General features: G+C 36.1%; 4 protein-coding genes across 29 annotated transcripts in view; 2 read left to right on the top strand and 2 right to left on the bottom strand.

The window, feature by feature from the left end:
* zmp:0000000930 overlaps nt 1-2,002 on the top strand; it is a 45,056-nt gene extending 43,054 nt beyond the window's left edge. For 15 of the 26 annotated variants that reach the window (XM_073926625.1, XM_073926627.1, XM_073926631.1 and 12 more), the window contains one exon: nt 1,866-2,002. The gene's annotated coding sequence lies outside the window, so the exon portion shown is untranslated. Of the gene's footprint in view, nt 1-1,862 lie in introns of all 26 variants that reach the window. The other 11 variants (XM_073926618.1, XM_073926632.1, XM_073926630.1 and 8 more) reach the window with 1 other exon arrangement.
* Nucleotides 1,998-4,694, bottom strand: ccdc127a (coiled-coil domain containing 127a). Its single transcript, NM_001045432.1, is given in 3 exon segments — nt 1,998-3,376; nt 4,207-4,330; nt 4,629-4,694. Coding segments are annotated over 2 exon segments (810 nt in total). The 5' UTR covers nt 4,322-4,330; nt 4,629-4,694; the 3' UTR covers nt 1,998-2,681.
* Nucleotides 4,695-5,703: 1,009 nt separating this feature from the next.
* Nucleotides 5,704-7,498, bottom strand: mrpl32 (mitochondrial ribosomal protein L32). The gene is made up of 3 exons (NM_001045440.2): nt 7,326-7,498; nt 6,103-6,284; nt 5,704-5,995 (listed from the first exon to the last, which is right to left on the bottom strand). The coding sequence occupies exons 1-3, from the start codon at nt 7,414-7,416 to the stop codon at nt 5,744-5,746; spliced, it is 525 nt and encodes a 174-aa protein (NP_001038905.2). The 5' UTR covers nt 7,417-7,498; the 3' UTR covers nt 5,704-5,743.
* Nucleotides 7,499-7,789: 291 nt separating this feature from the next.
* On the top strand, nt 7,790-16,090 carry psma2a (proteasome 20S subunit alpha 2a). Its single transcript, NM_001024441.1, is given in 8 exon segments — nt 7,790-7,841; nt 8,613-8,689; nt 8,979-9,111; nt 9,519-9,641; nt 11,392-11,473; nt 12,625-12,698; nt 12,786-12,843; nt 15,800-16,090. Coding segments are annotated over 8 exon segments (705 nt in total). The 5' UTR covers nt 7,790-7,800; the 3' UTR covers nt 15,917-16,090.
* The last annotated feature ends 79 nt before the right edge of the window (nt 16,091-16,169 follow it).

Below are 16,169 nucleotides of genomic sequence, written 5' to 3'. Positions count from 1 at the left end.
ATAACAAACGCATGAGAAATATAGGGGGAAACAAGAGGGCACATAAAAAGGAAATAAATCTCCTTGAATAGGGTTATTTTGGATAATAAAAGCATGTTTAAAAAAAGCACTTTAGTTCAAAAAGATTGAACAAAAGGAGCAAAATAAATGAGCTAAGTTATACTTTAAGTAAAAATCAAGGTCACTTAAGTTTTATGCAAAAACAGCTTGACAGGAAATAAAATATTTTATAATTACATATTTTTAGATTTAATAAAATATTTTTTTAACTTAATTTGATAAGAAACCTTTCAAGATCAATGATAATTATTTTATTACAAGCTTGTAAGACTTATTTCAGTTAATACGTAGGTTAATTACTAAAATACATAATTTAAATAATTTATGGAGCTGAATGCAGTAAAAAGTCTGTATAAAAAGGTAGAATAAACCTGTGCAAACAATCTAGTCTTAATGAATAAATTATTGAACAAAAGATGATACTGCAGTAAAATATATGTAGTCTTTTAATTAGCACGATGTCTACAAGATAGAGATGGCATAAAAAGTGTTTGTTTTGAAATTTGTGAGACTGAATTTGTCCAATAATGAATCCGAAACGCACGTGGTTGTTGTCATGCGGTGAACTCAGCCAGCCGTATAATATCCGTGTCGCCATCGCAGGTCCAGCAGTCGCTCTTCAGATGCTGCACTGGCTGAGTCTGCCGTCTGATCTCGGAGCGCTGTCGCTTTACTTTGATGCCACGTTGACAGTCACGTGGCATCGCCGCAGCGTCAATCCAGACAGCTTTTAAGACAGATTTCGATCAATCTGCGCAGCGCTGCATGAAGTCGAACGCACCTATTCTCTCTTTGCACGTGTCATCAGACGGTGGAAGCCCCACCCATTAGTTACAATCGCTCGCTCATTAGCATAGGACTTTAGTCTTGTTTTTGAATCTGCCACTATGCTGACACATATGCATGTGTAGCTCCGCCCTCTTTTGAAAAGAGCACAGCCTCATTTGAATTTAAAGCGACAGTCACCAAAATGGCAGAATTAGGATCAAAGCCTAAAAGCCGCAGTTATAAAACATTATTTGTGTGGTGTTTTTGAGCTGAATATACAATCTAGGGACATCAGAAACTTATCTTGTAAAAGGGGCCTAATAGGTCCCCTTTCAACGAACTGGGGGTCACTCTAAAACCCTGAAATCCTAGGTATCTCTTTTCAGATCGCTCAAAATCAAACATTTGATCCTGTGTTTTTTTTTTACATTGAAGTTTCATCATGTACATTCATGACACTTGTGATTACGTCATTTACTAGATATTTGTGGTGTGTTTTTTGTTGATTGGACAAATGCAGGAAGGTCATTAGAGGCAAAAACATCTGCACCTAATGATTACACAAATACACAAAATCCACATTTACACAATGGTGTTAACCCACTGTGAACACAGGGAGAACAAGCAAACTCCACACAGAAATGCCAACTGGCCTAGCCAAATCCAGGCACCTAGCGACCTGTTGCTATGGGGCGACAGTTCTAATCCCTGAGCCACCATGCCGCCCCCATAAATATAAAAAATGTAACTTTCAAATGCAACTTTTTCCAGAAATTTCATGACCAGTGAAAACCTGTAGTTTAAGTCTTGTATATAATAGGACATATGAATCCTTAAGCAGGATAACCCAGTATCCTGTGTTTAGATTGACCCTAAACAATTCTAGTGTGTTTTTCTAAAGTGTGTAATCATTAATGCTAAATAGCTTTGCAAAACATGACAAACTGGGAAATGAAACTGATGCTGAATATTGTAATTATTGTAATATTGCATGAAATGTAATTAAATTAAAACAATCTTTTGCTCTTTCTCAGCAGGTTTACGACATCTCTGCTGGACAGTCAACATCTATTCAAAACAGATAATTCTTGGAAATAAGTATGAAGGCTTTACTGACTGTGAATCTCACTCTTGTGTTTTTGAAGTTACAGCACACAATAAAAAGTCAATCATGCTCAAATATTTGTGTTTTTATTCATTGCACATTTCAGTAACTCAGTTTAGACTGAAAATTAAATAATCCTCGAATAACCTTTACCAGTAATGCAATAGATATGAAAGCATTTGTTAAGCTTGCTTCCACATGTAAGAAACAAAAACAAAATGTTTTATGTTGTGATATGATTGTCAAGGCTCAACTGGTTTTCCAAAAAAGGTTTGGCATCATAAGTAGCTGATAAATAAACCATGAGGATAACCAAAGGAAAACTTTTAGGGAAAGTTAAAGGCAAGTTCATTCTAAAATGGCTAATTTACTAAATATAATTTAGTTATGAGTGTGTGTTTACTGTTGAACACAAAAGAAGATGTTTTGAAGAATGTTTGAAACCAGTAATCAGTGACTTCCACAATAGGAAAAACAAATACTATGGAAGTCAGTGGATACAGGTTTCTAACATTTTTCTGAATATCTTCTTATGACACAAAATTCATTCATGTTTTCCCAACACAAATAGATTATGTTAACTTAAATGTTTTATGTTTAATCCATTTAAATTTGTAAAAACATTTGTCTGCTCATTTTAAATAGGAAGTTTTGAACAAGCCGCAAAATATTTTCTTAAGTGAGGTTTGTGACACATGAAGGGTGAGTAAATGATGACAGAATTTTCTGTCTTGTGTGAACTATCCCTTTAAGAGATCCCACCTGAGTTTGGCGATGCCTTTTTGAGCGTCTCTTCTGCCCTCTTGTGTTTCTGCAGCGTGACCTGCAGCTGCCAGTACCTGAGATACAGCCACATCAGATTGCCATTCCTGCGCTTATCCATGTTCAGCAAATCCGCACAGTGTTTGTCATTCTTAAAAATGTCCCTGAGATCTTCCTCTAGGTGGAGCTCTGCGCCCAGCGTGTGTTTAGCCGCCTTCAGCAGCAGGTTCTTCTCCATCTCCAGACGCTGCTCTCGTGGGTAGAGGATGCTGCAGAAAGCCTCCTGTCTCTCCACCAGCTGCACCTCCAGCTCCTGCAGCAGATCCTGAGCTCGCTGCTGCCACTGCTGCTCCCTTCGCAGGGCGTCCCGCAGCGCCGTCCCGGCCACTCCAGACTGCAGCAGGCGGCTCTTCTCCTGTTCCAAGTCCTGCTGCTCCTGCTGGAGGTGCTTGCGTTCCTCCATGAGCTGCTGGCTGTGAGAGATCAGGGCTTTCCTGTAGCCTTGTACACGCTGGCGCTCCTTCTCAAGCTCCAGCTCCAGGTGTGCTGCCGTCCGCTGGTTTTCCGTCAGCGTCTCCCTGTATTTCAGCTCCAGGTCTCTGGTAATCTCTGCCACGTCGCTGTCGTACTTCTTCTTCACATCTTGAATCTGGCTTTGGGATTCTCGAGTCCATATCCAGCCTGGTTGAAAAAATATATACAGATGAAGTCAAGTATTTCCTATAGTGTTTTTTTCTTATTTGCTTTATTCCGGCGAGAATAAAAGCAGTTTATAAGCTTTAAAAAACAATTATAATATTAACCATTGGCCCCCTAATGCAATATTTTGTTTTGATAGTCTACAGAACAAACCTCTGTAATAACATGATTTGCCTAACTTGCCTAATTAACCCAGTTAAGCCTTTAAATGTCACTTTAAGCTGAATATTAGTATATTGAAAAATATCTAGTAAAATATTATGTGCTGTCATCATGGCAAAGATAAAACAAATAATTTAATTTAAATGTTACTTTAAGCTGTATATGTGTATCTTAACAAATAAATATATATATATATATATATATTTATTTATATTTATATATTTATATATATATATATATATATATATATATATATATATATATATATATATATATATGTGTGTGTGTGTGTGTGTGTATATATGCACACACACACACACACATATATATAAATATACACACACACACACACACACACACACATATATATATATATATATATATATATATATATATATATATATATATATATATATATATATATATATATATAATGTGTGTGTGTATATATAATGTATAATATATAATATAAAATATAATGTAAAGTACTGTCATCATGGCAAAGATGAAAGAAATCAGTTATTAGAAATGAGTTATTAAAACTATTGTTTGGAAATGTGTTGGACGAAAATTTCAAACAGAAAATATACAGGGAGTTAATAGTTCAGGAGGGCTAATAATTCTGACTTCAACTGTAGATATACACTCACGAAATGCTGCCAGCCCGATCATGGGCACCAGCAGGGCATAGTTCCATCTCCCCCCGTCATCTGCTGCAGGCTCCGGTCGAATATTCCATCTAGGAGGATCATTCAGGTTGTTCATGGAGAGACCCTGGTAAGAAAATGAAAGTATGCACGTAATTGGTTGGAAGAGTGTAACCCGAAACAACAACAACAACAACAACAACCACATCGCAAGCAGTAAACAATAATAATATAACTGTCTGTGTACAAGTAAACGACATACTGTGCATATCAATGACAATGTATGACATCAATGACAGAATATAGTCATGATATTTACAGCATGGCCTGAATCTTTTGACCTGCTAAAGCTGCAAGCTATGCATTTAGCTGCTATTATACAGATCTGTTCACATTTACAGTTGAAACGTGCTCGATTTGCTTACCTTGAACAATCTAGTCTTTTGCGTGAGATCCTTCCGGACAGGCTGGACGATTAAACAAATTCCATTAAAAACATTTGACATCTATTTATCTTTTTATAGGAGAGTCCAATCCATTTATTATCATGTGAATCATATTAAATGCTTTGTGTGCAATTATAATTAGTTTTTACGTGAATCCTTATTAAATGTTCATATTATCGTCGGCTTCTAAGAGATTTTTATTACACAAACTACATTAAATACAACTGTGTTGACTCTATGTATCCCTTATACTTTACCGTATTGGTACAGTCCAGAGACGGGCGCATTGGAGAGATTCTATATCGTCACACTAGCGTAGGGGAAACGCAGAAGAGTTCAGATCTCGTACCTGTCAGGGCTTAAAAACTAAATTTTGTTCGTCTTTAAAAACAGTAACGTTGTTGATTTATGTGATAAATGCTATGTTAAAATCACATTTCTGTAGATTAATGCAATGAAGAAATTATGAAAAAGACTTGTAAAAACAGTTGTGTTTATATTGGTCACGCCATCTTCAGTATTATGGACAAGTCAAATTTGTAGGTATTAAATAACTAAGTGCTTATTTGGGATTTCTGCAAGCTTTATGAAATTAATTCAAACTTTTTATACAAAGGAATGTTGTCTAACAAGCAGAGCATGATGCAAACTCCACACAGAAACGCCAACTGACCCAGCCGAACCATGTTATATAGCTGTATACAAGTGTTTGAAAAAGATCTAGTCAAATATTATTTACTGTTATCATGGCAAAGATAAAATAAATCAGTTGTTAGAAATGAGTTATTAAAACTATTATGTTTAGAAATGTATTGAAAAAAAATCTGCTCTCTGTTAAACAGAAATTGGGGAAAAAATAAACAGGAGCCCCCCTGTTTATTTTAATAATTTAGACCATGACTTGATTTGAAGCTTTAAACTGTGTGGCTTTTATAGACGTTCATCTAATCTTAGCTAAGATGATATACAGAGTGTTTCAAGGAGTGTAATCAAGCAAAGCAATGATAGAAAAAATATATTAGATAAAATGTTCAGTTAATAAAACGGAAACAGATTTCTTATTGAACAAAACAAAGGTTTTTATTTCACTGCAATCACAAGCTAAACCAATATGGACGTTTCCTGTTGCGTTCGACTATCCGCTTGCCCTGATCTGCATCAGAGGGCTTTTCACTTTCATACAACACCACAGACTCTACAGCGGGAGCTTTCAGAGGTCCACCTTCCATCACAGACATTTGCCTCCTTATGTTGGTTGTCTCCTTGCTGATCTTTTCATAACAGAATCCACAAAGAGTGTGCTTCAGTTTCATGTTTCCACACTCTAGACACGGCTCAAAGTTGTACTGGAGGGGAGAAGAACGTAAAAACAACTTGCAGTTTACTACATCAGAGTATATCATCATGAAAGCTGTCTTATGCTCTAGTTAGAGACAAAACTATGAGATTTTACCTTGACTTTTATCATTTTATTTGGGTTTCGTCTTCTGCACCGGTTCACTTCAATGGTTCGTCTCTTTTTAGGTGCTGCCATCCAAAAGATACTGTCCAAAAAACTGGGCTGAGAGTTTTCTTCATCGCTGTTGTGACTGTGTTGAGGAAAAACGCTGGGACCATTTACTGCCAGAGCTGGACCTGTATAAAAAAAAGGTTACGATTCAGTAATTTTTCAGCAAATAAAAAAAAAGTAAAAAAATATGGTATTTTTTAACAGGGTAAAGGGTTTGACTTGCTAAAAAAAATAATAGACCCAAATTCAAATAAATACATAATATATATGAGCAATATCACACTCATAGCAGTGTGCTATGGCTGTATATCAGCACTGGTGGGAGGCGTGCATTGGCACAAGGCCTGCACAAGTTTTTTTTTTTTTTTTTAGTATTTTATTGTTTAATTATTATTTTATTGTTGGTTTTATATTTAGAGATTTTATTGTTTTTTTTTTCCTCTTCTACATTCTTGTCTACAACTATGTTGCAATATAATTGCAAAAATAATACCATTATTATCATTATCACTTATGCAATTATGTTTAGGTTCAGACCTTGGAAATGAGTTAACTGACTTATTTTGCTTTTGTAAAACACATAAAATGCCAAAAGTTTTAGATTTGGAAGAAGATGATTGGTTATTAAAAAATAAAGAAAATAGTAATGTTCACTTTGTTGCATACAGCTATTATACCTTCAATATTATTATTATTAATAATAATAATAACAATAGTATTAATAATAATAACAAAAAACACAAAAATAATAAAAAGATAATACAACTAAGATTGAAAAATAAAATACAATATCATAATCAGAAGAAATGTTACTTGTGTAACTAAGCACAGCATTTATTGGCTTATTTTACTACATGGATAATTATAATAATCATTATTTTGGGATGTCTTGTCTCAAAACAGTAATTTTTATATTTGATTGTGTGTGATATCTACAAGATTGAACGTCCTCAAGGTATAATGTTAAACAGATAGATAGATAGATAGATAGATAGATAGATAGATAGATAGATAGATAGATAGATAGATAGAAAATGAACGTAGAGTAAAACTATCCTAACTTCATCCTAAGTATAATAACAGTTATTAGTGTTTAAAACACTCGTGATAAGAGTAACATATTGGGCAGTGTAACACGACACGTTTATTATAATTTTTTCACTTACCTAAGCTGTCAAATCCAGCCGCTTGTGCTAAACGGAGTTCCAGACGATGCAAAGAACGTCCGAGAAACTGGAGCAAGCCCAATAATGTCATTGTGTTGGGTATTTTATTTCAGTTCAATGCAGCATGTACAGTCCAAACATCTTCACGGTCAAATCTCAAAAAGACCCACTACGCCTGCGCGTGGTTGTTTTCACCTTTGCATTCTGGGAGTTTTAGTACAACGATTTAAAAAAAGAAAAAAAAAGAAAGTGCGAGAGGGTGAGAGCAAAATGTGTTCAATGTTTAAATAAATAAACACCAAATAAATATTTCGCTACTTTATTAGTCAAATTAGTGGACGGTATAGTAAAATGTAACATTTTAAACAAGTTTAAACTACATTTCCCACAATTCGTTGGGCAACAGCAGTAACTCTTGGAACCAATCAGATCAATTAACCGCCTTGCGTCACTTCCCCAACAGTCAGACACAGCCATGGCAGAAAGAGGGTACAGTTTCTCTCTCACCACTTTCAGGTAATAAACCTCCTAATGTCAATAAATTCAACAAATTTAGGATGATAAAATGCATGTATATTTTAGCGAATCTCTAAAACTGTTATTTAGAAGAGCGTTCCCCACATTAAACGTGTTTATTCTTAACTAAGCGCTGATGCAGAGTCACTGTTGTTTGTGATGCAGTGCTGCTTTCAGTCTGGTGCATTAAACGTAATAAATACATTGAATAAACACTTAATCCTTTACAAAGCGATCAATTAAACTAATTACTAATTAAAGGACAACTGGGTTCTCCTCTGCTTTTTATTATTGATAGATTGAACAAAATAACCATTTACTTTCACTTTCACTGTATAATAGAAACCTATTCCTGTTGGTGCATTAATATAACTTAAGCATGCACCTGAATAAGCTTTTTATGAGGACCATTTAACGTCTATATATAAAACACAAATAATGAAATGTAACTAAAACTACAGTTTGTCATTTACGTATGTGACGTTTATGTATAAGTGCATACTATTACACTAATGTTTTAATTTATCCGATTTAATAGGATTATTATGATAGGATATTTAATAATACTAACTTATTTGCGTATTTTTGCATTTACAAATGCTTTGTGCATGTCATAGCAAAGTTAAAAAGTAAAAGTATTAGTAATAGTAGAAGTTTTTCTTTGGCAAACTTGTTTTTGAGCAATAAACTATAGCATTCATTGACTCAAATCATCATTGTATTAGTCTTTGCAGAGAGTTTTTAAATATTGTGTGTGTTTTTCATTTCCAGCCCTTCTGGGAAGTTGGTCCAGATTGAATATGCTCTGGCAGCTGTAGCTGCTGGTGCTCCTTCAGTTGGAATTAAAGGTTGGAACAATATATTTTCTTATTTATTTTATTAATTTTGCATGGCCTATAAAACTTGAATACTATAAGTAAATACTACAATAAAAAGAAAAATATATACTTGTCCACAGGCCAGACGAGATGTGTGTGACTTCTTTATTTTCTTTATTTCTTTTCTTTCTTTATAGCTGAATCCTGTAGTTTATTTAAGGTTTCACCATGTACTTATTCAGAATTTCATTTCCGTGAGTAACTTACAGTTAGTCACTGCTCCGTTCACTTTCATTTCATCCTGTTTTCTCTTTCACAGCTTCAAATGGTGTTGTTCTGGCCACAGAAAAGAAGCAGAAATCTATACTGTATGATGAGCAGAGTGTGCACAAAGTAGAGCCCATAACCAAACACATCGGTATGGTCTACAGCGGCATGGGTCCAGACTACAGGTATGAGTTTGGAGCCTGCATGACCAAACACCATTTTAAAAATAATTATTGTTAAGCGTATATTCAGATTGTGTTAAATAGACAGTTCTCTAAAAAAAATAATTTAGTCACTCTCAGGTTGTTCTTTTATATATATTTTTTTGTTTATTATAAAACAAGTTGTTGAAAAAAGTGTTGGGGAAAAAATGCTTTTGACCTGCATAGTAGGACCAAACAAATACTATGGAAGTCAATGGCTGTTTTTTTCCATCATTCTTTAGTATGATGATACAAACTCAATTTAAAATGTAAAATTTTGGGTGAACTAACCCTTTATCATCTTCAGCTGGATTGTGCATATTCTTATATGTAAACCACAGAAGTTGGATATGTCATGTTGTTGTAAAAGTGTTTAATTATGTCTGCAGGGTTCTTGTGCGAAGGGCACGAAAGCTGGCTCAGCAGTACTTCTTGGTCTATCAGGAGCCAATTCCTACAGGCCAGCTTGTTCAGAGAGTGGCCTCTGTCATGCAAGAGTACACACAATCAGGGTATGCTTGATTGTTATTCGCAGACCAATGTTATTACTGCAAGTAGGCCTGTCATAATATCTATTTTTAGTTGTATTATATATTACACCAAAATATATTGCGAATAATTATGCTATTGTTATTGGAAGACCATTTTATGCCACTCATTATATAATGCCAGAATGAAAATATAATATCATCGCAATGCAAGTACACTCTTCCCAAGAACACATCATGTTTCATTAGTAAGAATATTTGATTTAATTATAGTCATTTTAACAATTTAATAATTAAGCATTGGAATCAGAATGTAAAAATGCTTATCCTAATAATAAATGTTAACAAAAAAGTGCAAGGTAAAAAGTAATAGAGGCTGTGAAATCTGCTAACAGATATATTTTCAGTTGTCAGACACCCATATTAAAATATACTATAGTAATTTATAGTAAATACCACAGTGTTTTTTAACCATACTGACACTGAAACCTCTAATAGAGATCGCACAATCAGCTAAAATGTTGCTAGAATAGTTTTTTATTTATGGGGATATATATATTGCATCACCAAAAATGCTTAAAGGGCCATGACATCCCCCACTTTCGGTTAAAGTCTGCTTCAGATTTTTTTCAAAAGATGCATGATTAATGGGCGTGGAGCTTCGTGAGCACAGGGCAGGAGTGGGCGTGGCCAGCAGGGGAGAAAGGGGAGCTAACAACTGTTGTTGACAGTTAGCACTTAGCTCACAAAATGAGACCCAAACCCTGAGGAGCCGCATGAGTTTATAGTTCACAAAGTTAAAATGCAAAGAAATAAACAGTAATTTAATGCCCTGTTACATTTGTTATTTGTAAGTTCATATACACATAACCACAATTTATATCATTATAAAGATAAGTGTGTTCATGTAAACACTATAAATGAGGATTCACCCTCGATCCCCGGGTCTAAATTATAGATCTGAATGCAGACTCAGTGCAGCAGGTCTCCTGAACTGTCTATTTTAACCATTAGCCCTGCTGGTAATATAGAGGATTTAGGCAAACACAGCAGCACGGCGATGTGTCTGAATGTGAACGAACTCCTGATAAAAGACAGCGTCAGCCATTCTCCAATTCTCGTACTGTTCTCCCGACAAAAATGCTTGCAGCACACACACAGCTTTGCTGTATGATCGGCCCTGACAAGATCGCGGGGGAAAACATGCAACAAACCCCGTGGATCATGGAAACAAACAAATACAAGCCTTCATGAACGGCTACTGCGTGACGTGGGTCCGTGTCTCACAGCTTGCTTGAAACTGGCAGGTCTGTCTTGCCTTCTGAAAGCACGCGCAGTCATGAATAATTAAGCAGCCGGCTCTTCTCATAGGATAAGAAAACTCTGCTATGAATAATAATGAGAAACCGATGCGTCATCATTGCACTTGCAGTTCTGCGCTACGTCGCCGATTTTGATACCGCCCAAAAATCATTTTAAACCCGGAAGCTGAAATTAGCTGACAAAAGCTCAAAATTATCCAGTTTTCCCCACAATTAAAGCTGACAGGTGCTAACGTTGTCTTAACTGATGCTCAACACACACAAATCTGTTAATATAAAAAAAAAAGTTCTCCAGGGTGTCCTGAACCTTTAAGGCACATGTGTTGAGCAATAAGTCGATATGTTGATTATTGTGACAGGCCTAACTGCAAGATTTCAAGAAAGTGCTTGATGTGCGTACACCAAAGTGAAAATGGCATAACATGTTCTGTGTAATGTTTGTGTTTTGACAGAGGAGTTCGGCCGTTTGGGGTGTCACTCCTGATTGCTGGCTGGGATGAAGATCGCCCGTACCTTTTCCAGTCTGACCCATCGGTATGCTAAGATTTGGCACACACACAACACACACACAGTTGAAGGTGAAATGATTTCCCAAGTGATGTTTAAACAAAGCAAGAAAACTTTTAAGGTGTGCTCACACTAGCCATGGTTGTGTTGAACCGAGTCAAAACATGGTTGTCCCCCATCACCACTCCCCAACGGCTCGCACTCGCACTGCATCTTTACCTTCTGACCCCGAGCACGCTTATGTCATCAATGATGTGACTGTTCTGTTTAACAGGAAGAGATGCGCTCTCGCTCAGCATAGTAGAGATTGCTTTAGTTGTATTGTTATGTATTATATCTAGTTATTCGGGATGCAGTGACACAGTCAAATATTTTGGCGAACAGATCCACCACTTTTGACAATCATAAATTATCATAAAAGTCCTTAAGGTTTGTGTCTTTAATAAACTATGACAGTTCACGCTTAATGAAAAGAATGAATAATAAATCCATATGAAACAGTCCCATAAAAGTGACGTCGCATCTCCAGTTTCGGTCTCAGGTGCGCTTTGCACTCGCACTACAAGCTTACCGCACCAAAGCCCAAGTGAACCGCGCTCTGGCACACCTCTTCCCATCGAGCCAAGGCTGGCCAACTGAACTGGGAAATGCGCCCGGGCATGGTTTGGGTTGCCTAGTGAGAGTACACCCTCAAATTATTTCTTATTAAATGTATTTCTCTGGAGAAAGTCTTATTTCTTTTAGTTGGCATGAAATAAAAAAAAATTTTTTTTGTTTATTTATTTTAAAGCTATTTTTAAGGTCAATGTTTATTAGCCCTATTAAAAAGATTTTTTTTCAATTGGCTAAAATACAAACCACTGCTTTCCAATAACTTCCCTTATTAACCTAACTTTCCTAGTTAACCTAAAAACCTAGCTAAGTCTTTAAAATGCACTTTAAGCTGAATAATAGTATCTTGCAAAATAACTAGAAAAATGTTATGTACTGTTATTGTGGCAAAGACAAAAAATAGTTGTTAGAAATTAGTTATTGAAACTTTATTGAAAAATATTCTCTTCATTAAGCAGCACTTGGGAAATATTTTAAAATCTATTAAGATTTCAGGTTAGTTTGAACTGAAATGACTAATTTAAAACAACATAAAGCAAAATAATATGAAGTTTGATCTTTTTAAGGGAGCGTACTTTGCATGGAAAGCCACAGCGATGGGGAAGAACTATGTCAATGGGAAAACATTCCTTGAAAAAAGGTATTAAATGTAAACGCAACATCCAAGATCTATTTAGTCTTTTTTTTTAAACACAGCTTTCTCATTTGCTTAATATTTCTGTTTCAGATACAATGAGGACCTGGAACTGGAAGATGCAATTCACACTGCTATTCTGACTCTTAAGGTAATATTTTCAACTCTGATGGTCATGTATAAAATGCTATCAGTGATAGTGCTGTAACGATACACGATATAAAATCGAAATCGCGACACTCAGATCTACGATCCGGTGTGATAAGGGAGAATCGCGACACACCCCGTACCTTTCCAATAACGTCACGCGTGCCTACAAAAGTTGAGCTAGTTGAAGAAGAAGATGAGATGAGATGCAGTGAGATGCGCCTTGTTTTCGGCTTATAAAGCATGTATGCACATTAGAGGAAACCATCAGGACATATTCTTTAAAATAATGATTTCTATTAAAATGTAAAAGGTTTTGTTATTATAATAATAACAGCGGGGCATTAAATAAATGCATATTTTCCGTGGAGCGGGCGATTTGAGGAAGTCTGCGATTTTTATTTGACGGAAGAAAAAACATGATTGGAAAAAAACAGCCTATGCCGGTTGTTAAAAAGAATCAGTCAGTATTTTCATTTTGTAATATAAATTAATTATTTAAATGAAAATAATTTAGGGCAGTCCTATTTATTTTATTCATTTTATTTAGATTATTCTGCTCTTCTGTGCTAAACACTGCAGGTGCGTGAAGATGCTCTGTTGTTATGTTCTGTTATTAATATGCTAGCATTTAAAAATAAATCAGTAGCCTATTTTAAAATGCAATATTTAATGTGTCAGACACAAAATAGACACGTCAATTTGTTTAATATAAAATTAATAGTAATCTGACCAGTTAACCGTTAATAACCTATTAATGAGCGGCGGTTGACTGTTAGCAAAATTAACCGAAATGAGCATCCCTAGTAGCCATTTAATTTACTTTTTTCTATGTAAGAGAACTTGATTGAAAAATATATTTTAACATGCTTGAACCATCTACGTTACACTATGGAGTTTAGTTCTGTTTGGTTTTTCAAAAGTATTTTGTTACAAAGAAAACAAAAATGATATAATTTTATTTAATAAAAAATAGTTTTAAATATCTTTTTTTCCCCACCCCACACACAAAAAAAAATTGTGATACGAATCGAATCGTGGGTCAAAAATCGTGATACGAATCGAATGTTGGACATCAATAATCCGATTTTTATATGGCGAAGACAATACGCTGATTAAGAGTTTACCATGTAATGGTATTGTCATTCATTCATTCATTTTCTTGTCGGCTTAAGGCTGATTTATACTTCTGCGTCAAACGCCGGTGTATGCTACGGCGCTGACACATAGCCCTTCGCCGTGGCCGTCGGCGTCACTGACATGCACCTCTCAAAAAATGTAACTACACGTCGCAACAAAGCGTAGCGTAAGCTCTGTGATTGGTCGGCTTGGTAGTGCTGACGAGTCTGGGCTGGACTGAGAGCCGCGCGAATGGCGCGAGCGATTGTTTACAAGTGTGGAGTCCCGTAAAGGAGCTCCGGATAGAAAGTTTTGTTTTGTGTTTACCTCATAGTTAAAGTTGTTGCACGTCCGCCGGTTCCTGCCTCAAAATGAGCGAGTTTGAGTCACTTGTACAACGAGGAAGTGTTCAGGAAAAGCAAAACAGAAGCGAAGAAACTCGACACAGAGGAACATTTACACCTCACTGCCAACTAGCTTTTTGGAAGTGTTAATGCAGACCAACAGAGACAGCGTGCAGAAGTATAAATGCACAGTTGCGCGCAATGCCTGCGCCGTGAGTTCGCCGGTCACTTGACGCAGAAGTATAAACCAGGCTTTAGTCCCTTTATTAATCCGGAGTCGCCACAGCGGAATAAAATGCCAACTTTATCCATCTTATGCATAAAAACTTGCTGGATAAGTTGCCGGTTCATTCCGTTGTGGCAACCCCAGATTAATAAAGGGACTAAGCCGACAATAAAATGAATGAATGAATGATGCTGTGGTGCCAGTAACTTGTATTATTGTCAACTAATTGAAGGAGTCGTTCATAATGGAGATTCATTCACAAACGAACCGCTCCCTCCGTCAGTATGAGAAGTGAAAGCAGGAGAGGGGCTGTGTTTCAGGACATGATTAGATCAAATTTAACAGGGAGGGTGAATGGTACATTTCCATACACACAAACACAAGCTTTTTGTCAGGAATGCCTGTGCGATCACTTATCCATCAATGTAGAAAAGTGATGTAAAATATAAGTTTCATAATAAAAAAATATTTGCATACTGACCTCCGGGAAAACTCCCAGTCATAAATATATGTATATATATGTATATATCTCTGGCTCTGGATGGCCACAGTTCTCCACAGCAGCTTGGTCCCGCATTCATTTCAAAGGAGCGCTACCCTGTACCAAAATGGCGGCTCTATTGATGCATTCCATCTAATGTATATATCTTTGCAGTATATTCAATATAGTTTCTGCGCTAGCCTGCCGATCCTGACGGATGTGTGCGAGCAATCAAATTTTCATCTCTTTTTACACTTGAACACGTAAATGAATGTCTAAGTCTATTTTACTGATTGTATTTTAATTACATTACAACATCGATGCTGTAAAACAGTGGTCAACAAACTTGTTCCTGGAGGGCCGGTGTCTTGCAGATTTTAGCTCCAACCCTAATCAAACACACCTGAACAAGCTAATCAAGGTCTTCCCAGGTATACTTAAAACATTCAAGCAGGTGTGTTGAGGCAAACCCTGCAGGGACATCGGCGCTCCAGGACCGAGATTGGTGAACCCTGCTGTAAAAGGAAAAAAAGTCACATTAAAAGTTCACCAGAAGTTTATCAGTATGGGAAGAAACACTTGCTCTGCATACCCTATTACCTTTAAAATAGTGCAGGTTGTTGTAGTGGCACTCATAACATCTCATGACTAGCTAGAGTCCACCTCTAAAGGTTCCTCTAAATGTACAAAGCATGTTTTATTTACTTAAAGCCTCATAAGTCTGTTTAAGACCATGTTTGCATATGATCACAGTGCCAAACAACATTATATGTGGCTGCTTTTGTTACAGGAAAGCTTTGAAGGTCAGATGACTGAGGACAACATCGAGGTGGGAATCTGCAATGAAGCGGGGTTTAGACGACTGACCCCGGCAGAAGTGAAAGATTATCTAGCTGCCATTGCTTAAAGTCAACCTCCTGACAAGATGCTGAGCACTGACTATCTAATGTCTTCATTGCTACAACTTCATTAGTATGAGTTTGAGCTATGTTAACGAATGGAAACAAGTGAAAGTTGTATTGTTTATATTTTGCTTTTCTTTCTTACTGAAGGAGAAAATAAAAGAAAAGGTCTTTTGAAATGCTGTTGACTGCTTTATCTGTTGGTGTTCGTTATACGTGAGCAAATTACATAAAATAACTAAATGTGTAGCTAATTCT

The sequence above is a fragment of the Danio rerio genome, chromosome 16 (genome assembly GCF_049306965.1).
Source record: "Danio rerio strain Tuebingen ecotype United States chromosome 16, GRCz12tu, whole genome shotgun sequence".
Classification (NCBI taxonomy): Eukaryota; Metazoa; Chordata; class Actinopteri; order Cypriniformes; family Danionidae; genus Danio; species Danio rerio.
Note: the sequence above shows the minus strand (reverse complement) of the source record. Positions and strands in the feature narration are given on the sequence as shown.

Coding starts and splice junctions, on each gene's coding strand:
- mrpl32 (NM_001045440.2), bottom strand. CDS start 7,416: ATGACATTATTGGGCTTGCTCCAGTTTCTCGGACGTTCTTTGCATCGT. Junction 6,285..7,325: donor GGCTGGATTTGACAGCTTAG/GTAAGTGAAAAA, acceptor TTTTTTATACAG/GTCCAGCTCTGGCAGTAAAT. Junction 5,996..6,102: donor ATAAAATGATAAAAGTCAAG/GTAAAATCTCAT, acceptor TCTCCCCTCCAG/TACAACTTTGAGCCGTGTCT.